Source organism: Canis aureus, chromosome 17 (assembly GCF_053574225.1).
Source record: "Canis aureus isolate CA01 chromosome 17, VMU_Caureus_v.1.0, whole genome shotgun sequence".
NCBI classification, from domain to species: domain Eukaryota; kingdom Metazoa; phylum Chordata; class Mammalia; order Carnivora; family Canidae; genus Canis; species Canis aureus.
This window is the reverse complement of record NC_135627.1, coordinates 47,550,371-47,571,399: the sequence shown is the minus strand read 5'-3', so window position 1 is coordinate 47,571,399 and position 21,029 is coordinate 47,550,371. Positions and strand designations below refer to the sequence as shown.

The window sequence follows — 21,029 nt, the reverse complement described above, 5'->3', positions numbered from 1 at the left end:
TGTTTTTTTATGGCTAAATTGTTTTCCATTGCATCCATGCTCCACAGTCTATCTGTTCACCTATTGAAAGATATTTGGATTGACTCCAGTTTTGAAAAGAGAGCTCCTGTAAATATTTATGTACAGATCTTTTGTGTGAGCCTAGTTTACATTTCCTTAAGGTAAATACCAAATTGCTGTGTCAGTCTGGGTCTCTCTCTTTTTTTTTTTCTCTACGGATTATGCTTTATTGACATCATGTCTAAGAACTGCCAAATGTCAGGTCACAAAGATTTTCTTCTAGGTTTTACCTGAAGTTTTATATTTACATTTAGACATATAATACACTTTGACATGTAGATATATATACATATGTGTGTATATATACATATATGTACACATACATACACATACAGTAGAATAGATAATTCTACTGAATTATCTATTGAATTGCCTCTGCAACTTTGTCAAATATCAATTGGCCGTATTTCTGTGGGCTACTTATAGACAGTCTCTCTGTTCTATTGGTCTATGTGTCTTTGCTGTCTACAGTACTACACTGTCTTGATTAGTGTAGCTTCACAGTAACTCTGAAAATAGTGTGAGTTCTTCAACTTTATTCTTTCTCAAAACTATTTTGCCTATTATAGTCACTTTGCTTCTCGTTACAAATTTTAGTATCCTCTATAGGTATTTACAGGAAATAATGCTGTAAACATGAATGTTATTATGTTACATGTATAGATTATTTGAGGAACATTGATGTCTTTACCATATTGAGTCTTCCACTACATTAACACAATATATCTCTTCATCTATTTAGGTCTTCTTTGATTTATTTCATCAATTTTTGTCATGTTCAGGGTACAGATTCTATACTTGTTATTTCAAAATATTTAAATTTCCCCCCTCTCTTTTTAATTTACCCTTTATTTATTTTTCTTGCCTTATTGAGCTTACTGGGTTTTTTAGTAGAACTTACCCAATTTCAGCCAACATGGTTCAGTTTCAATAGGTGTTTCCTTTTGGTTTTCCTCATGGATGCATATTTTTAAAATCATGATTTGTTTTCTAGAGTTATAATAGGATGAGCAAATTGTAGAATATGTAAATATATAGTCTGATATACTTCGGGAATAGTTTATTGACTATTGCTGAAAAAAATTCTGATTTTGAATATCATTTATAAATTGACTACAGTTTGCTGAGTAATACATAGAGGAGAAATACAAAGAGAAATACATAGAGGCAAATAATCAAAGAAATGTTTCATATCATGCAGACTTATCCGCTTTGTGTGTTTAAGTGATTACTTGTTTATATCTCTGTGTTTTCAGTGCAGAGGAAAGTAAAGAATATCTAAGTTTTCATGTTCAGCAAACAAAATAACAAGAAACAAAAAAAATTAGACAAGGAGGGGGCGGCTCAGTCTGTCATGAGCAAATAATCTCTAAAAAATCCCCAAACTTTTGTCTTTGTATCTCGACTGAAAAAGAATAAAAAGATCCTCATATTCTAAAGTTTTTAAAATGTTTATTTTGGGACTTTTCTGTAACTACCTATTAATTCCAGGTACTTTAAAAAATAATAAACAAATTTTATGTTTTAAAAGTAAAAGTCACTGCATTCGAGTTGAGTTTGAAGAGAAAACATTAGTTTTAAGATTAGTTTGAACGGAAGAGGATAAAATTTTCAAGAGTTATAAATATTCATATTTAATTACTTTGCTGAAACCTAATAAGCTGCAAGTGTCTGACCTCAGATTTTACTTTTTTCTTAGACTTAAAAGTTAAGATTTAGAGATATGCAAGGTAGAACTAAATTTTTAGAGTACATTATTGGAAAATATCTTAAGGCCCTTTTATTTCTGAATTAAATGATGCTGTGGTACATATGGCTTTTGTTTTGGGTCTATTTTCATTTTTCTATGCAAATACAGTTATTTTATATTCAGATTATTTTAAATGAGTTTTCTGACACCCTTGGAGCCTGGATAATGAAAATGTTATTTTCTATATTAAAGCCAGTGTGTTTTTTATGGTGAGTTAGTTATATGTTTGTTAAACGCCAAATGGCTATTTCATTATGGTAATTATAAGCACACACACAATTTCTCAAGTTTCTACCTATTTTAGTGGGTAAATGCAAGCCATATTAGTAAACTTCTGATACTCTGCTGCTGATTAAGTTGTACATTTTTTAAAGTTGTATTTTGTGAAATTCTACAATAATAAACCAACCTTTCTTTCTTTCTTTTTTACATCTTTTTTTTATCTCTTTCTACTCTCATTCCTCCTCCTGCATATGTATACCTGTTTGTCTCTGTCTCCTGTTTTTCTCTTGCCTTTCTCCTTACTTTTATTTTTCTCACCTTTCTTTCTCTTCTAAAATCTCTTCCTCTTATGTTTCTATTTTCATCAGAATAACATTTGGTAACAATGCTATTGCTCAGTGTTCATCAAACACTCTGATGCGTACCTGCAAATATACACACACATGTGCACATGCACACAAAATAGCTCTTCATTCGGTGGGGAAATGTATTCTAATTCTCAATTAAAGTTCTGTATTTTATCAGAGCTGTTTCCTAATAGGCAAACACTTTCAGATACTGTCCCTGTTAGAGCGGAGAAAGGAAAAGTTTCCCAGTCTATCTCTCTGTGTCTAACTGAATAGGAATCCATATCCTGTGATGCTCCACCTAATTAAAGCATTAAAATCACAAGGTAACTTGTATTTATGATAACTAGAGTTTCTACTTCCACTTTACATTTTATTCTCTCCCCAGGATTCTGTTTTTCTGAAGTGTTCTAAGATATCCATGGCTTAGTCTTTAACTGACAACAAAAATGGGTTACATACATGTTTTTGACCAAGTCAACAGATTTTATTAAGTTAAAATGTGGAATTTTAAGTAATTGAATTTTTAAAAATTGGCAACATTCTTTTTTTTAAAGATTTTATTTATTTATTCATGAGAGACACAGAGAGAGGGAGAGAGGGGCAGAGACACAGGCAGAGGGAAAAGCAGGCTCCATGCAGGAAGCCTGACGTGGGACTCGATCCCAGGTCTCCAGGATCACACCCCAGGCTGAAGGTGGAGCTAAACCGCTAAGCCACCAGAGCTGCCCAAAAATTGGCAAAATTCTTTTGCAAACATTTGCCTCAGTGTTGTTTTCCACCTACTTTTTATTTTATTTTATTTTATTTTATTTTATTTTATTTTACTTTATTTTATTTTTTTTATGAAGGCTCCACTCCCAGCATGGAGCCCAGTGTGGGGCTTGAACTCATGACCCTGAGTTCAGGACCTGAACTGATGTTAAGAGTCTGATGCTTAACTAGCTGAGCCACCCAGGCACTGCCTCCCTCCCTAATATTTTTACTACATTGTTATCCTTAAGAATGGATAGTTTACCATTATAGAAATAAACACTAAGGTGCTTCACAGAATCTAAAATCTAGTAAAACATGTTAATGAAATATGTCTGTACCAACTACTAATTAAAGTGGATTAGAAGTGAAAAATGTTTTGACCTTGTTTACCTTGGTCTTTGCACTTTGATAAAGGTCATTTGAACAATAACAAAGGACTATAGATAAAGAAATATATGAGAGTATTTCCTGTCCCCAAACTTTTAACAGACAGTGAAACTTAGTACATTAAACTATTAGTCTGAACATGTCTTTTTTTTTCCAGTAATAGTTCAAAAAACCCACACACACAAAAATAAAATTATAACATGAGAAAAGAGTACTAGTTGTTTAAATTAACTTTTTATAAGGAAAACACATATTGTATTACATTAAGCCTTACCTTGGGCCCTCTTCTTCATGAATTGTATGCTCCGGTGTCCCTGATTCTTGCATGCTGGGTGATCTTGTATGAATCCATAGCTGCTTCAGAGCACAATGGTGTGATATGAAGTGATGCAGAAAACAGGAGAACCTTTGTTGCTGAGTCAGCTGCAAGAAGAAGTGATGTGTATGAATGTACAGTATAGGGAGATCTATGAAAGATCTAGTATCTTTCTCCCAAAAGACTCTGTTCCATGATACAAGGAGAATTCAGTTCTTTTTGGCAGACCTCCACATCAGTTTGGAAGCAGTAAAACAACCACAAAAACAAGCCTGGTTTCTCAATGTCGTTACTCTCAATATTTTAAGTAACATTTTATTTCTTTTTTTTTTAATTTTACTTCACTCTGAATAACCAGAAGTAATACCCTTTTATTCTGTATAGTTTGAGTTCAATGCCATAGTCGGAATGTAGATGAGAATGAATTATAGAGATGAGTTCAGCCATATGTGCCATGCTTGTAATTGTTATTGGCAAAATTTGAAGTAAAGGCCCTGTCTCTCTTAATTGAGGAGTGGATGACTTTAAGTGATATTACATCAAGGAGGGCATAGAGTCCCAGCAGATGATGTAATTATGTTTAAAAATGAGTATTATTAAATAATTCACACTTTTAATATGGAGAAATTAGGTCATTTTTCCACTCCCCCCACAAATGTTCAATCTTAATATCTAAGTCATGAAACAACACAGACAGTGTTATCCATCCCGGTAGTAGCAGAGAATGCCAGTTATGACAGGCTCATTGTTTACTTATTAACAGGTAATTTGTGGACCGGAATCATTTAATTGTTCTGAGTACATAATTACATGTCAGCAATTTCCAATTTAATTAAAATGTCCAAATCTGAAGATTAAGGGAATTTTTGAATTATTAATCATTTTTCCACTAGGAAATCTTGTTGCTCTGCAGGAGATTTGTCCAGTGTACAACTATACGTATTTTTTTCCTTCTCTTTCGCAGACAGACAATTTTCCCGCAGAGCCCAATTACATGGGCAGCAGGCAGCAGTTTGTTCAAAGGTAAGGCCTATTAAATAACTTTCTCGGCTTCCCCATTTGCATTCGTGTCAAAATTGCTTTGCAAGAGACTACACTTCAGATTCGGACTCGTAGAGACAACACTTTCTCTTCTTTTTCTTTATATGTATTTCAGTAGCTCCACGTTTAAGGACCCAGAAAGAGCCAGCCTGAGAGACAGTGGGCACGGGGACAGTGATCAGGCTGACAGTGACCAAGACACTAACAAAGGCTCCTGCTGTGACATGTCTGTTAGGGAGGCACTCAAGATGAAAACTACTTCAACTAAAAGCCAACCACTTGAACAAGGTGAGTGAAGCCTTCCAATGCTTACAAAGTGTAAAGCTTAAGCAATCATTATAAACCTATTAGTACGAGAGTTGCAGTTTATCACGGTGGAATGGACCATTGATAATATATCAAAAGAAACAGCAAATCCTCAGCTTGTCCCAGATAGAAAGCAACTTATTCAATACCTCAGTTAACAACAGGAAGAGGAAGGGCATGGATATTAGTCTATAATCTTCTTAAAATGAGAACTTGACCTAAGTCACTAGATTGTTCTTATCTTTATGGGCATTTCTTAACCCTTCCCATTTTGTGTTTTATTAGCAAGGAAAATAGGGCATATGTTAGCTAGATTTGCACATCTTAATATACTAACTTACAAGATTAAATTTAGTAAATGCACCACTTTTAGGTAAAAAGAAAACCTGACTGGGATTTTATAACTCTTAGCAGGGTTTATTTTTAGCACGGATTGTAGCTTCAATGTGGTTTTTCATGAGTCAAATTATAGCGAAGCAACACTTTTGGCTACTTTTTTTGATTTACATCTAAATCTGCATGGATGTCAAATAGACATGTATTTGTTTACCCTGATAGAGACATAAAAAAGAAACACTTCTTATTAAATACACATATTTTTTTCCTGAAAGTCTATCTTCGATGTTTGATATGCCTCCTTTTTATTAGTTTTGATGTTTTTATCATTTCAAACACAACGAACTATTTGCTACTGATTCACCCAAAGAGAAGTAAGCAACTCATGTGTAAAACTTAGATGCAATGAATAGGTTTTTACGTCTCGTTATAAAAAATGAAAAGGACTGTTGTATAAATGGTATTTCAGAATTACAAATGCATGTTATATTTGTTAATATTAGTTTTCAAAAACTAATGGCATTTAAAATATCTAATATTTATTATTTCATTTTTTTAACGAGGAGCTACATTATACTATGCGACATAGTCACTTATTCTTGTAAGTCATTTATTGATTGACAATTCATAGAAAATAATTTTTTTCCTGTAGTGCAATCTGTCATGTCACACATATTTCAACAGATATGATGTTTATTACTTTCTCTAATCATGTTGAAATGTTAATATACACATTCACACATATATAAATTCAATACAGAAATAAATACATATGTTCAGTATAATATATATTTATATTTCTGCACTGAATATAATTATTCTGGATTTATTTTAAGGTTGGCCTCTCCAAAAGTCTTCTTTTTATAAGTAATAACTGCCAGATATACCATAGCAATTTTTTGTCTAACAATGCAATATTCCATTTTAAATTATTTTCAGTAAAAAGTATTTGAATGCTTATGGAATATTCATAATGCCTACAGATTTGAATGTTTACTTGAAGTGGCTTAAATGATATTGATGGGTTTTGACTATAGCGTATTATAGTATGTTAATTTTTTAGACGAATTTTAAATAATGGGTTGTTGGATCTTAATACGTGAATACAGAACCTAACGTAGACTCGTCTATGTGTATAATAAAGTGATTGACAGATAATGCATTGGCTACTTTTTGTAAGGCTGCATAAAGTAAAGAGTTTGCATTTATTATATCGTCATGAGAAACTGTATTAATCAAAAAGTTTATATGCTGTTCACATTAACTCTTTAAATTTTTTTCATCAACCAAATGAGCAATGTATTTGATGAGAAGGGGTAAGGACCCCTATGGAAAAAGGAAGTGGTTTTATTTATGTCTGAAGATGTAGTTTATACTAAAAATCTATTTTATCAATTTTGATATTAGAAAATAATACCTTAGAAAGGTGGCTATTGTTCTTAGAAGAATATATATTGGGCATATATTTTAGCTAATACTACACATAAAAAAAATTGCTAGTCTAAGAGTGAGAATGCTAATGCAAATGTCTCCTCTAAAACAAGAGTTTCCACACATCCTTATTAATAAATATGGGAAAGTTATAATGAATCTGAAAGCCACACTTAGATAATCTATGAATTATAGGAGAGATACTGACCTCTACTTTAAAGCATGATTTCGGAGGATTAGTTAAAATAGTATTTCATTGATTCGTTGACTGTTTATAAACTCATTTTTTAATAAATATCTATACATCTTTTCAATACGTGAGGAAGGTTAGATTCTTTAGGAACATCAAAAATAAATTTGACTTGGAGCCTGCCTTCAAGAAACTGTATGTAACTAGTAGAGATGGGAGATCTCTCTCTCACTTTCTCCTTCTCTCACTCTCTCTCTCCCCCTCCATCTCTCTTTGTCATTTGCCTCTGTCATCTTACCTATCTCCCTATCTATCTCCATTATCTGTATGATCTTTTTCCTCCCTTTCTCTTCTTCCTTCCCTCTCCCTCCCTCCCTTATGCTCTCTCCCTTTCTCCCTTCCTTTCTCCCTTCCTTTCTCCCTTCCTTCCTTCCTTCCTTCCTTCCTTCCTTCCTTCCTTCCTTCCTTCCTTCCTCTCTTTCTCTCTTTCTCTCTCTTTATTTTCTTTCTTTCTTCCATGTATCGATGTTTATACCTTCGATCTACCTATCTAGGTTCAAGGAGGAGACTAGCATTTACTGAGCTTTTACAATTTTCTATAAACACTGCTAGTTGCATTTCAAGTTTGGAGTTTTATCCTAGGTCTAGATATAGCCAAAACTTGTGTCTTTGATACACAACTTTGTCTCCAAATGGGAGAATTTGCTCAAATAGACAATCTGATTCACTGCTATGACTAGGTATCAAACAAAATTTAAGAATAAGTTAAAACCTGAGTTCATGTATGCAAACCTTAGGGGAGAACATTAAAATCGTTCATATGCATTGAATGAATCATTCAGTACTTAAAACTTATTATCCTATTTCGTTTTCATTGCATTTATAAATAGGTAAGTACTGTTACTCTCACATTTAGTGTGTATTAAGAAATTTTCTCAATATTCTATAGCTGTAAATAGTGAAGTTAGCATTAGAAATAAAATGACACGCCTTCAGAACCCACCCTCTTACCCAGTGCTTTATACTATTCACATAATGAACAGTTTACTCAGAAATAATTTTAAAATGTTTGAAGAAGCAATCAGCCATTGTCTTGGTCAATGTACTCTTGTTAATTTATTTGAAAAGCATCATGAGAAGCAATGCCAAATTGATTCAATGCACACCTATAAAGAATAATTTTCTTTACAGATGAAAGATGATGACAGCTGTATTTAAGCAATTATGTCAGATTTCAAATATTAAACCCAGTTTTTAATACTTTTAAAAATCTCTTAAAAAACAAAAGTAAATTTCCTCTTAGGGGAAAGAAACCAAAAATTAAACAAAAAGAAAATTGTTTATGAGTTTTTTCTCTTCCAAAAATTTTGTAATAGTGCCTTAACATTTCAATTAAAAAATCAGTAGCATATTATATTTTATATTTTTATATTAATTTAGTTGGCTTCTTTCCTTGTTTAAACTTTTTTCTATTAAGAAAAACAATGTTCTGTTTCTGAATCAAAATATTTCTTTAGGGATCCCTGGGTGGCGCAGCAGTTTAGCGCCTGCCTTTGGCCCAGGGCGTGATCCTGGAGACGCAGGATCGAATCCCACGTCGGGCTCCTGGTGCATTGAGCCTGCTTCTCCCTCTGCCTCTCTCTCTCTCTCTCTCTCTCTCTCTCTGTGACTATCATAAATAAATAAAAATTTAAAAAAAAAATATTTCTTTAACTTAGAAATTAGAATCAATTCCAAAAATAATCTTTACATTTTCAGTGTAAAATTCTATGCTAATCATGGTTTTCCTTTGCAAATGACTTAGGCCTTTGAGATTTCATATTACTAGTTCAAATATTACTTTTTTCTTCCCTTTTGTGCAGATTTTTCCCATTTATTCTACTCTTGATAATTGTGTTTTTTGCTACCATCAGTTTAATCACCCCAAATATACAGCACTATTATATGTTACTCATTATTTTAGCAAAAATATTTGAAAGGGTTCAGTAGTTAATTGAATGGGTGATGAACAGCACTACAGCTAGGGATAGGTGTAAGGATTTTATATTAATAAATCCTCTAATAGAAAGAGGTTATTTTAGTTTCTTTTAGTGGGATTTTAAAAATTCTCAAAGAATGCCTTTAGTTTCTTTATATTTGATTGCATTTTTTACCTTGCTTTTCTATTTGTCGATTAGATTTTCTGCATACTCCCTTTGCCAAATATTATAGATGGGTAGGTAGGTAGGTAAGTAGGTAGATAAAGCAATCCAATTTGACCACTTTAAAGAAGTGCCTGTACCTTTGAATTTCTGTCCTACAGAAAGTCTGGTACAGACTACAGAATCCTGGTCAAGTATTTTGTTTGTTAGCAATGACATTTTCCTTCTTTGAAAAGATTTAGTAAGCCTTCCCTAAAATTCAGTAGTCTATATTGATTCCCATATAATAAATGTGTAGAATTCATGAATGCTGATAATTTCTCTGAGCTCCTTATCAATAGCTTAGGACCATTCTCAGTTTTTCAAGGATAGTCAGTCTTCTGCTATCGAAACCAACTGCTTGAATTGAAGCCACAAGCTAGTAGAATAGCATCGCACATGGTAAGTGTTGACAGCCTTTGCTAGGGATGGCAGTGGAACATCACCATGGGAGAATCTAAAATCCCTGCTAGGTGACCAGCTGTTGGTCCCTTCCTCTATAACTGGATTCCAGTACTTTTCTGATCCTCATAAGTTGCTTCACTCAAATTCTTTCTCAATTCTCCTTTTAATTAATTGCCGTTTAATTTCTTCTTCTTCTTCTTCTTCTTCTTTTTTTTTTTTCTATTCAATTCTGTGCCTCCCCTGTCCTCCCTCTTCTGCTAGAAAATCTGACTTCCTAAATTACATTCTGGATTCAAAACATTTCACAATGGAATCCCTGATTAAAATCTAATACAAATAAAATCAATAGAAAGTTGAGAATGATAGAAATACCAAATAAACCAGATTTGCTTCAGTGAATTCAGTTTTAAAACAAAATTACATTCTTAAGGGTTGCCTTCCTTCTTCCCAGAGGACATTCTGGAAAACTACAAAAACTAAAGCTAATGGATTTTTGTTGTTGTTATTCCTTTTTTTTGTTTTGTTTTTTAAGATAGTGCTTGAATTTTGCTTGTGGGCCCCATATTCAAAACAAGATTAGGCTACTTTAAAGGACTGCATATTGGTTATGTGATTTCAGAGTTTGGGGAGCCTCTGAGTCCCACTCCTTCAAATCTGCCTCCCTAATTTACTGCATAATGACTTCAGTTTCACCATATTTCTAGTTATGTTTGGAAAGGAAATGTTTAAAGTTTCCACAACCTATACTTTACCATGAAGGAATGATTTTAAAAATGAAGTAATAAGAAATAGAAGAATAGAACGTGAAGCTTTTGTCTACCAAAATAGGGGTGGGGCCATATATATAGGATTTTGGAGGGAGTTATTAGACAGGATTAGGACCCTGAACACAATTTTGACCTACTTTGCAATTTCCTCTAGAACTGACCCATAATGGGAAAGTACCAGCATAGTACTTTTATATTCATTCTCAAACTTCCATTCTGTTTTCTGTGCTGCACTATGGTTACTGCAGCTCTGACCCTTCCAATCCATCGGTGTTTTTCCCCAGACCTTTCTAAAATGGACAACAGCAAATTGCTTCTACATACATAAGGACAAGGAGGTGATGGCAATGTCCATCCTCTCAGCAGCCATCTCACAATCTCTGAAAATAATCTTAAAAAGAAATGCTGCTGTAAACTTACTAATAGTCAATTTGTCTTTGGAAGAAAATAGAAAATTACTGCCATATACGGGGGACGATAAGGAACTGTTGAGTATTTAATGTCAGGAAGAAATCATTTACGAATTTTTAAAGGCACTGCTGCTTTATGATTCCAATATGTGGCATTTAAGAAATTGTATTATTTGCCAAGAATTATTATTTTCAAGCCCAATAAGTTTTCATTGGACTGCACTTATTGAAGAGGACCTTAATATCCACATTTTCACTCTCTTGTGCTGTCTTTTAGGACTTGCAGAATTCATCTGGCTTTACATTTTACTGAATAAAATATTCCCCAAACTGTGAGCAGTTTCAGCTTATTTTTGATTACCAAACTTGCAAATAGTCCCATAGTTCACCTAACTTTAAAAGTTTCAATGACATCTCTTTTACTCATGTGCAAACATCTGCTTCTAGAATCCAGCAGCTGGTATCATGAAAATAGAGAGATTTTATCACCCTCACATTTGTTCTCATCGTAAAGCCTCCTTAACAAGTGTTGCATGATTTACTATAGACTCAATGTGTTTTTGAGATTCTCTTGCTTTTAGTAAGCACAGCAATGACTTTTGCTAAAACACTCCAATTTGGATGTTGGGACAGTATTTCTCAAACTTTTAAAAACTCATTTTGCCTTGGGGGAGGGGCACCCTTCCCAGCCTTAGAATTATTTTATCTTTCAAATACTCCAATACAACCAGAGGATTTTCCTATAATAGTTTTTTAGAATGACATTTTTTTTCATTTTTACAAGTAAAATTCTATATTAATATTATGTAGACCTTTATGAATATTGGAGTATGCCTGTAAACTATGACAATCTAGAAAGGTTTTCAGTTCATCTGTTAACTGAGAAAATAATGTTAATAGGTCTTAAGCTTCTTTCAAAAATTTTCCATTATTTCACTTGAAACATATAAGCTACTACTATTGCAAGTTCTCTGTTCTTTTGAAAGCCATGTTATGAAATATTAGAGTAGAAAGATTTTTGAAGTATAATTTCCCTGTTTTGTAAGTAAGAAAGCAAACAGGTTCAATGACTTTAATAGAATCTTCAGTTAGAGGCAGAGACAGTACTAATTCCAGGTTTATAATTTGTTGGTCTGGAGCTCTTCGTGTCTTTCCATTCCTATAACACTTGATAAAGAAACTTCTGTGCCTCTAAGCAGGTACTTCAGATTTGTCATCACATTTCATTTCTTTATTAATCTAAATATGTAAGCAGTTATGATTGAGAGCTTAATTCTTGATTCATATATTTTGAATAAATATTTAGTATGCTTATATATTATATATATAATAAATATATTAAATAGAAGCTCCAAAAGGTAAAAACAAACAACAACAACAACAAAAAAACTATCATACCAGATGTAACATTGACACTACTGTTATTTGTCACCAAGTACAAGGATGCATGTATTTCTTCTCTGGGCATAAGATCTACACTTCTAATTGTAGGTCCCTGATATTTTCTTAGTGCACCAAGGAATAATGACTCCAGGAGAGATTTTCATCCACTCATTTACATAATCACTTTTTTCTTTTAATGAACAACTGTGCCAAGGATGCAATGATGAACTAATGCACAGGCTGGGTTCTCAAGGAGCTCACACTGTAGTAAGATATTTGACATATAAAATATGAGGTTGGTGCAGTGAGAGATAGACCCCAGGTATACATGGAGTCATGAGAAAGAAAACCCAGCCAACGTTTGGGCAGATCAAAGAAAATTCCTGGAGGAGACTTGTGAGCTGACTTCCTTCAGAAAATGTTTATCTCACCTGGCCTAGAGATGTTGGGGAGAGAGGATGACAGGGCACTCTCAGAAACACAAGTGAAGTAAAGCAACGTATGAACACATGTGAGTAGGAAGGTGTGAGATTTAGAAAGAGGTGTATGACACAGAGATGACAAGCCCAGTAATGGGACAGCTGACGGGGAGCCATTAGAGGTTCAGGAGGTAACAGTTCAAAGTTTCATTTTAAAGAGATTATTTTTGTCAATGTCTGGGGAGACAGGGATACTCTAGGAAGCTGAGAAAGTAGTCCAAAGCAAGGTGAAATGAGGCTCAAAGTAGTAAAGAAGTAGCAGGAATGGAACTAAGTGAAAGATTAAAAATTCCTTTTTAGTATATGACACTACTTTTACGACTAAAATAAATTGCTTAGCATTCATTTGAAATTGACTTTAGGATAAAAGTTTCTAAAGGAAAGAAATCATTTTATACCCAAATAAATGGACTATAACTTGAATTATTTAAGTACAATTTAGTGTAATTTATACCACATAGGTTAAATCAACGCATAAATATTAGAAACTTGCAGCATTTTCTCCAAATGAACAATGCTTATTTGTATGCTGGAACTGACTTACTAAAGAAACTTCACCACTGAAAGATGATAGGAAAAAACAAAGCAAAAAATCAGTTAACCAGATCTTTGAGAGAACTTTTAAAAAACAATGAGGTAGTATGGGACATGGGTTATAATGAATCTTAGCATTATTACTTGAGCAACTGAGTTCAGTTTACCAACGTGGCAAAGACAGGTTGAGGTCATCACTGGGAAAATATTTGGGAAATAAAAATACTTCAGATGAATATCAGAAGAGGCAACTGGAAATTATAGTTTGATAGAGTAGAAGTTAGGAGGTATAAATTTGGAAACCATTGACATAGGATGATATTCAAAGTATGTATATCAATGAGAAAGGCCATTGAGAGAAAAGAATCCAGGAGATTAGAATCCATGAGTATTGTAAGGGAAGGATCCAGGGTGGAATCCTGCAGGATTTCGAAGTTGGGAAGGGAGAAAGTTCAATAATTGTTCAACCCGCCAGGGAACATATTCAGTATGTTCTGTGACAATCCAAAATCCAGAGACCTCATAGATGAGTTATGTGACTAAAATCTAGAATTTTTAGATTTCATTTCCAGCCACGTATACTTGAGAGCCAAATTAAATCGATACATTAAGTAAAATTGGATAATGCTGTTATATTAAAAACAGGGCGATACTGAGTTCTATTTTGCAATTCAATGAACTAGTTTGGAGTAAAGGCCCATATATGTGACCTGGCATCGTGAGCATAAATATATAAATTCCAGAGTTCACTTGCTTTGAAGGAAGGACATTCATTTGGAATCAAATGTTTTGAATTTTTAATGTAATTCAGTAACACTCTGTATAGTATCATATACACACATCATATATCTTAGGTGCTATGTTGTGTATTTATTCAACAAATATTCGTTGGGTTTCTGGTATGTGCCAAGCACTCCCCCAAGTGTTGAGGATTGAATAGTAAGCAAAACAAATATCCCTGTTCACATTGAGCTTACATTCAAATGATGATAAAATTCTTAAATGAACTCTTTTGAAATTTCCAAAACCCATTTTCACAGAACTGATTGTCTTGTAATGGAAGTAAAACATATGCCAAAAAATAATGAAATGTAGAAAATAATGTGCTATTGATTATGTGCCTATAAAAGGGTCTGAGAGTTTCAAAAGAATAGAATACTGATAATTATTCAATGAAGACTTCTTACAAAAGATGAAATTTGAGCTAAGACCTAAGGGATAAAGAAGGTTTTACTTTGAGAGGTGGAAGAAATACAACAAATACATAAATGCAGTCATGGGATATGGAAAGTGTATATAATATTTGGAGGATAATGAATAGTCCAGTGTGTCCAGAGGAGAAGGGACAAAGAAGAAATGCCGATGAAAATGGGAAAGAGGTGGTAGGTAAGGGAGGAAGGAAATAGGAAAGCCATAACATTGCAGTAGCCAGAGATAGGCAGGAACAAACATTTTGATTCTTTAGAGAATCCAAGAAAATGAGGCTCAAGGAACAGCTATGCAATCTGATAACCGACAGATCACTCTTGATTTCCATGAGAGGAGTTATAATGGAGTGATAAAAAAAAAAAAAAAAAAAAAAAGAATTTCAAAAAGATAGACCATGAAGTAAGGTCAGGAATTGGAGATAGTAATTTCTCTGTTATTTCAAAGAGACCAGCAAATAATGGAATGAGGGAAAGAAAAGGAAAATAGTAGCTAAGGAAGATAATATTATGAGTGAAAAATGCTGTAATTATTTAGGGTAACTAATTATTAATATACTAGGGCAGAGGATCCCATTAGAAGGAAATATTGAAGGATTGGGCCAGATAGAGGATATTCATTGGAGCATGTAATGGAGATGCTAGCTTTAAAGTAAAAATCAACTCTTTTTCTGTGAAGGAAAGAAAGGAGAAATAAATTAAAAAGATAAACAGCAATGTAGAGGTAAAGGGAAAATAATTATAGAGTTCATAATAGGTGGGCCCAATCTTCTCTATAAAGTACAAGGCAAAGATCTTTAATCTTATTATTTTACATAAGCATTTATATTATATAATTGGCCTCACTTTTGTGAAAAGCCAAGGGAGATCCAGAAATCACCAAAATATTCTATGCCAAGGTACACACCTGTCAAAAACAGATATGGCATTTATTTTATATTTATAATTATTTAAAAAAAAAACAAGAAATAGGAATAGGTCATATAGCAAACTGTGTATATTTGATAACTATATAGCCAAATACATTAACATATTCAAATTTGTTCCTCACGTACTTTCCAGTTTCACAGTCTGAATAAATGTTTGAAAGCTGATGTTTTGTTATATATGCTTAAAATTCTTAGAACAAGATGCTTTCCAGAATTAAGAATTTTTCAGATTTTGGAAAGGTGATATAATACGTAAATTATATGTTGTATAACATCCCCACTGGATTGTGGGGCTGTATTCACAATCAAACACATTAAATTTTGTAGTAAAAAAGGCCGAATGTTTATGCTAAATGGACTAAATGATTACTATAAATAGCTTATATCAGTTCAAGTCAGTTTTTACCACTCTATGAGTAACCATCATTTCCAGATCTAAAATATTTTTGAGGGCAGCCCGGATGGCTCAGTAGTTTAACGTCGCCTTCAGCCCAGGGCTTGATCCTGGAGACCTGGGATCGAGTCCCATGTCAGGCTCCATGCATGGAGCCTGCTTCTCCCTCTGCCTGTATCTCTGCCTCTCTGTGTGTGTGTGTCTCTTATGAATAAAAAATAAAATCTTTAAGTAAATAAATAAAATATTTTTGGATTTTAAAATTATGGACAAGGAATTGTACTTAATTTGTATTTTGAGGCTTTTGCTTCCTTATTAACAACCATTTATACTGTGATTCAAGTAGTAACATAATGAAAAAAAATTCTACCACTCAGAGAAATTATTTATCCAGTTTCCTATTAAATCATAATAGAAATGTGCACTTCAGGTCTTGCTTCAGACCAAATATAGGGAAAAAAAAGGTCTATCACCTCTGTAATAATTTTGATATGATAAATATTTACCTTTGGAAGCTAAAATGTAACCTGGGAACATGTAAATGTTTAATTACTTCATAAGATCCTTTTGAGTACTACTTTCAGAATCTGCAGACTGATAACAAATACACCCCCACTTCTGATACAGGGTGTATTTTTGAAGCAAAATACATATTTCATGGAGATTGATTTGTCTGCCCCGGATTTTAGTTTCTTTGAGGTTTTGAAAATTCATATTGAGGAATGAAATTATTTTGTTTTGTTTTTGTCCTGAGTCATTTCCTTCCTAATATTAATTACTGTGTTTATTACATAATATCCTTTATATAGACATATGATTTTTTGCCCCTACAAATTAACATTTTTTAAGATATTTAAGAGAATGATGGCAAGAAAACTTTGATACATGCAAAGAGAACTTTTGATACATCAAAAGAAAACTGATACATACATACATACGTAGATAAGCATTGCTTCACACTGCTGAAAAATGATAGATAATAAATCTTAAGTAAATGTATCTGATCATTTTTTTAATTCATAGAGTTGTATTGTAACTGTTGCTCATAACCATTAATTAAAACATAAATACATTAATTCAATAAATATTATTTTAACACTCATGTATATGACACTCTGCATTCAAGTTGTTTAGTCTTTGAAGATGTCAATCCTCTCTATCCAACTAGCTATAATTTTGTTCGTTAATTAGTAAATAAAATTAATTCTGGTGAGAAATGAATAGGGAATAACTTCATATATTAGACATGCTTCTTAAAAGTGGAGTAAGACTATAAGACACAGGGTAAATCAAATATTTGAAACTGGGATAATAACATGATCAAAGATTGAGAGATGTGGCAGGTGACACCATAATCCAGGTATAGAAAAAAACAAAGTAGAAATATTCTTATTGGAATATGGGGTGTAGAGTTATAATGGAAAGAAATTGGACCAAATGAATAGGTTAGGGTCAGATTATGAAAGACCTTGAATGTCATACTAACGAGTTTGAATCATATTCTACAAGCAATTGAAAACTTTATTTTGAGTGGAGTTATCTATCACTTTTTTTTAGAGTGATTAATTAATAATAGACCAGAGGAGAGTTGGAAATGAAAGGAGCGCAATGGCCAAACTGATCAATCATCAAATTTCAAAAAAGCAGGGGCATGGTTAATATTTTCTAGTTTTTGTATATCAAGCCATGCAATTTAATTACTTTGCCCATAAAATTTCATTGAAATCATTCTGAGCAATATAATTCAAAAGGAAAATTACTCAGTTCAAAGTATTATCTATATTTGTTGATAATTAGCAAAGTTGTCAGAGCTGGCAACCGTATCTTAAATATAAATCCTAGCAAAATCATTAAAAGATTATAAACACTGGACTGACTGTGTGAACTTACTCAGATAACAGAACATCAGCTACTAGCAATAAAGAATTAAAAAGAAAAAAAAATATTGAATACCTATATATGGCAAGCACTGCACCAAGAACTTTTTTTTTTTTTAAGAGAGAGAGAGGGAGCAGGGGAAGGGACTGATCGAGGAGAAAGATCTTAAGCAGGCTCTATAGCCCAACACAGAGCCCCACCTGGGCTAGATCCCCGCAACCCTGAGATCATGACCTGAGCCAAAATCAAGAGTTGGATGCTTAACCCACTCAGCCACCCAGGTGCTCCTGCTCCAAGTACTTTTAAACAAATTTGTCCTAATGGCCAGATGATAAGATGCTCTTATCTCCTGTAATCAATGAAAAGCCTTTGCATCAGAGCACTGAAAGAAGTTGCCCACAGTTGAGGCCTTTAGCAGTGTAACAGTTGTCCGCTTGACGTCACGTCTGTGCTCTTTCCACTCTAGTCCCTTCTGCTTATTTAGTCTTCAATAATCGTGTGCAAAGAGAAATCCCCAAGGCAGTTATGCTGCATATATTAAACTCAAGCATCCGTGTTACTTTTAGAACTATGACAGACGACTCAGAGATATCGAAGTTACATACACACATTTAATTCCACTTTATTAATGATCTACAATTTGTAAAACACTGTAGTCTCTATGTATTAAGGCATTTCACAGTTCTCTAGGTATTTGATCAAAGGTTTTGCACAATTAAAACGGAACAAAAAAAGCTTGGATAAATTCCATTTACCTCATTTTTTTTTCTCCATCCCAAACCTGCCAGTATTTTCTATTTTCATTATGTCTCCCCAGCCAGCTCCATTCTAATCCCAGTAAGGGTTATTACCATCCACTTACTCACCCAAGTCAGAAACAAGGAATGGGACTCCTTTTCTTTCTCTCCATTGTCTCAGTAGGTATCATTAAGTCTTGTTGTTACATCACCCATTTCAATTTGAAATTTCTTCAGTTCCCCTCCTTCCAGGGTATTTCCCCTTCCCAGATTGCCTCCCTTTCTCAGAATACCCTCCCTGGCAAGTGCTCACTTGCTTCTTTTGTTGTCTGGTAGTTAAATACCATCCATTAGCAAGACAGTGTTGTCCTTGAGATGTAAATTTGATCATTGCACTCCCCCAATTACAACCCTGCAGTGATTTCCATGGAGTACTGGGGAAAGAAATCTTCAGTTTTAACCTTGGCCTATAAACCTTGCCCTTGTGTCATCCTCCTGCTAGCTTACTCTACACCAGCCAGGGAGGTCTTCTTCCAATTTCTTCTTTCATTTCTCAAGAAAGTGGCTTCTGGTGCTGAGACCTTTTTTGCACTAATTTGTCTCCCCTGGTAGTCTGCAGGCTTTGTGTTGCAAAAGAGATACCTCTCTTATTCTTGATGTACTTTCAGTATATCCCCAATGTTTATTTACAAAAAGAAAAAAGTTATGGAAGATTAAAACAAGATCAAGGAGAAGATTTTAAAGAACTTGAAGTCTCAGGGTAAATATTATTGGATCTTGATTCTGGTAAATGACATGGTAGTATATTAATCTTCAGGGTAGTCAGGTCTGTTGCAGTTAGAAACAGATCCAACAAACGTTTAATGACTTCAAAGAACTGAATTATGCACATTTACTTAAATTATCTCATTCACCATACACAATTTTGAATAATTTTATAAGATAGTTATAAGATAATTTTATAAGTTATAATTGCCTTTTCCATTTTAAATAGATGAAACAACCAGTCTAACTAAGGTCATCAAGCTTTTGTGTGGCTGAACCAAAACTTTAGCCTAGGCTATCTGATAACAATTTCATGGGTCTGTTCATTATCTCACAGTGGCAATTGTGTATGTGAGAAGTAATGAAGTTTTCGATAGTCTAGGTGATATTGAAAATAAGAGGGAGTCATGGCGGTGCCAATATTTTGAGACTAAAAGCCTCAACATCTTGGTAAGGAGTAAGAGAGGGTCATCAAGATTTCAAAATTAAAAACTTCCATCAGGTTGTAATAATATTGTTGGTTATTGAATAGTATTGGCTGGTTAAAGCAATGTGCAGAGAAAGCAAGTGGTGCAGCAGGACTGAGTACAAGAAAAATGAGACGATGTAAAAAGAAAATACAATCCATTTGAAATATATGATACTCCCCTTGAAATATCTGACTGCAGACTTTTAGATTATTCTGTAATATTGAGGGAAAGATGGATAAATTTGGGTTATCTTTTTGAGTGTCTGTTACTAATATTGTACTATAAAGTATATACAAAAATTAGAGTGTGTGGATAAATCGACATGTTCGGGAAAAGAGTAAAATGAATTGTCACTATGAAACACAGGAGACAAATTAGTAAAATGAAGACTCATCTTGATTCTTAGCTGAGACAGAGCTCAGAAGTAGTCCTTCATATTACTAGACCCAGAAGCCATATTTGCAACAAAGTCATTATATTTGAACACCAGGAAAGTGGTGTTCCTTTATTTGTGAGAATGCTATTACAGTTGGCCATATCCATGTACTGATTTAAAAATACATCAATAATTAGATAAGTTTATTTAGAGTGAAAGAAGAGTGGGAAAATAATGGTGAAAATGAAAGATTTGTCAGAAGGAAAAGGAGACAACACTAAGAAAAGGAAGAGCAGGAAAGTCCTCCTATACTGAAGAATATCCAAAGAGAAGTATAAGTGTACCTCGTCAGAACATGATGTAAAATCCTCTGGAGTTTATACTTTAATAGGAACATATTTTTAAAATAGTAAAGATTAGGGGTGCCTGGGTGGTTCAGCTGGTTAAGCTTAAGCATCTGTCTGTTCAGTGAGAAACCTGCTTCTCCCTCTCCCTTACCCCTCCCCCTGCGTGTGCTCTTGCCCACGCGTGGGCACACCCTCTCTCTCTCTCTCTCAAATAAATAAAATATATAAACAAAATAAAATGGAAAAGACTAGAGAAACAACCCTCTAGAGGCAAGAGTTTTCTGGATTTCTTCCTTGCATTATACCGAGAATACCAACACTCTTTCTGCTCCCCTTTCCTCCTATAAAATATTGAGATTTTAAAACTAGGCTACATAGAATTTCAGTTCAGAAAATGCATCTCCTAGACTTGCTTTAATTAGGTATTTTGATTATCTATACATTTGATTGCTAAACTCATTTTCTGTTTTATACCCATAAGTGTGTATGAAAACATATATGAGATATATATACATGTATATATATTATTTATCTTCAAAATTTGAATGGAGAAAGCTTTTTAATTTGTTTTTAATTTTACACTTAGCCTACATCCATCAGAATATCATTAACTCCTGAAATGTATTAT

The 21,029-nt window shown here is 33.5% G+C and overlaps 1 protein-coding gene across 1 annotated transcript in view; it reads left to right on the top strand.

The window, feature by feature from the left end:
- PCDH17 (protocadherin 17) overlaps window positions 1–21,029 on the top strand; it is a 95,986-nt gene that overhangs the window by 28,327 nt on the left and 46,630 nt on the right. Inside the window, exons 2-3 of the mRNA XM_077855478.1 lie at window positions 4,803–4,861; window positions 4,995–5,167. Of these exons, the coding sequence (XP_077711604.1) occupies window positions 4,803–4,861; window positions 4,995–5,167 (232 nt within the window). The remainder of the gene's footprint in view (window positions 1–4,802; window positions 4,862–4,994; window positions 5,168–21,029) is intronic.